The sequence below is a fragment of the Amphimedon queenslandica genome, unplaced genomic scaffold (genome assembly GCF_000090795.2).
Source record: "Amphimedon queenslandica unplaced genomic scaffold, v1.1 AMPQUscaffold_7906_Cont20147, whole genome shotgun sequence".
Classification (NCBI taxonomy): Eukaryota; Metazoa; Porifera; class Demospongiae; order Haplosclerida; family Niphatidae; genus Amphimedon; species Amphimedon queenslandica.
Genome location: NW_003551814.1, coordinates 1 through 2,270, shown reverse-complemented (window position 1 = coordinate 2,270; position 2,270 = coordinate 1). Strand labels below are relative to the sequence as shown.

At 35.1% G+C, this 2,270-nt stretch overlaps 1 protein-coding gene across 1 annotated transcript; it reads right to left on the bottom strand.

Annotated features, from left to right (window-relative positions):
* Positions 1 to 218: 218 nt before the first annotated feature.
* On the bottom strand, positions 219 to 2,241 carry LOC109591539 (uncharacterized; the record flags this gene model as incomplete). The annotated part of the gene is made up of 2 exons (XM_020007259.1): positions 1,712 to 2,241; positions 219 to 301 (listed from the first exon to the last, which is right to left on the bottom strand). Coding segments are annotated over exons 1-2 (590 nt in total), but the record flags the coding sequence as incomplete, so codon positions are not given.
* Between the last annotated feature and the right edge of the window lie 29 nt (positions 2,242 to 2,270).

Sequence of the window (2,270 nt, the reverse complement as noted above, 5' to 3'; positions counted from 1 at the left end):
CGTTTTTACCAAATTAACTATAAATAATAACCATTGTAATGAATAATAATTATTTTGGCGTCTATTTAATTTAGCGATTTAAAGCTCTCTCGCTAATTATAGCTAAATTTAGTAGACGCTAAAAATAGTAGGCTTAAGGTATAATTATAATAGACTACATGCATTACACTGTACCCTGTACATGTACATGTACCCTGTACATGTACATGTACATGTACACATAATGTTGGTTTACTTGCTGTCTTGACTCTTCCACACTGCACATCATGGCACTCCTCAATTTCTCCTGTAGCTCTCTCATCTACAACACACAAAACATTCCATGTACATGTACCGTAAATCCTTAAATAGAAGCCGCATTTGAATAAACGCCGGGGTAGCAATACAATTTAACTATAAATACGCAACACTAGACTAGGAGTGACTCAGTAGTCTAGTGGATAATGCCTGAAGTTCCAGAAGTCAAAAGCATGAGCTCACGGGTTCGAACCCCGCTCTGGGCCTAAGTTTTTTAATTTTTTATATATTTTTTCGAGGTCCAAATACCATTTTAGGAAATAGACGCCCAGGCTTTTATTTAAGGAAATACGGTACATGTAATTGTACACATACAAATGAATTAATTATAATCATGATTTTATGCGAGCTAAACAGCATGAGCTTTATGAACTGACAAGTACTACAAAGTACATGTACATACATGTACATGGCTTTTTGAGTAACTTTTAAAATTTGTAAAAAATCCAAATTTCATCAGAATCAACTGAAACTTGCTACACAACATAAGAACATGTATATGTATCAGAAAATATTATAAAAATGGAAAATGCTCTCCTACTCATTTTACTATAGTACAGGGACTTTGTCTCAATTTTTGATTAATTTTTAAAATTTGTAAAAAAATCCAAATTTTATCGGAATCAACTGAAACTTGCTACGCAACATAAGAACATGTATATGTATCAGAAAATATTATTAAAATGGAGAATTCTCTCCTAGTCATTTTTAGCAAAATTTGGCCAAAGACCCTGTACTATAGTACAGGGACTTTGTCTCAATTTTTGATTAATTTTTAAAATTTGTAAAAAAATCCAAATTTCATCGGAATCAACTGAAACTTGCTACGCAACATAAGAACATGTATATGTATCAGAAAATATTATTAAAATGGAGAATTCTCTCCTAGTCATTTTTAGCAAAATTTGGCCAAAGACCCTGTACTATAGTACAGGGACTTTGTCTCAATTTTTGAGTAACTTTAAAAATTTGTAAAAATTCAATTTTTATCAAAATCAGCTCAAAATTTCTATATAGCACCAGAACATGTACTGTATACGTATAAAAACAAAGGGAAACCCGGATCAGAATACATGTACCGTATATTCTTAAATAAAGCTGGATGCAAATAAACACCGAGGTAGCAATAGAATTGAACTACACATGTACATGTATAAATACCCAAATCTAACTGAGAAATAACTCAGATGCCTTTTAGATACTTCCTTAGATTCCTGAAGTCAAATGCATGAGGTGCCAGGTTTGAATCCCACTCTGGGCCAGAGTTTTATTTTAATTTTTTTGAGGTCCAAATGCCATTTTAGGAAATGGAAGCCCGGGCTTTTATTTAAGGAAATACAGTATGTAGTACATGTATATGTATGTGCATGCAGTCCACCTATGTACACATTGTACATGTACATTTGAACAGTACCTCCTGGCAGGATATCTCATAGCTATTCTTAGTATCCTCAATCTCTTCTCTCAGTATATTCAATGCTGATTTATTCTTAGTCAGTAGTTCCTCTTGGCCCATGAGGCTTGTTGATTGGGCCTGTAGCAGTGACTCCAGTACAACCACACGAGCTGAAGACTGGTCCAATTGACTAGTTAGTACAAGCTCACGTCCTGTGAGCTCTGCAATGGTTCCCTGACTCTCTTCCAGTTGAGCATTCAACTCTGACCACTTCTCTCTCAAACTGGACACGTCCTCTTCTAGTTTCAGTGCTACTGGTCCCTCTTTGCCAGCTGAGTCTGCACGAGTAGTGTCTGGTACTGCTCTTTTTGTTGTCATGGCAGGATCCAGTTCGTCTCTCTGGGTCATAGGCTCTTGGTTCTCATCAGTTAGCTGCTGGATCTTAGCTTCGTGCATCAATATCTCTGCACTAAGCAAAGACTGTTTAGTTTCTAGATCTGTTGTAGACGAATCTTTATTCATCATCTGAAAATAAATTATAAATAATTTTGATACGTGTACATAACAATAATCTGTA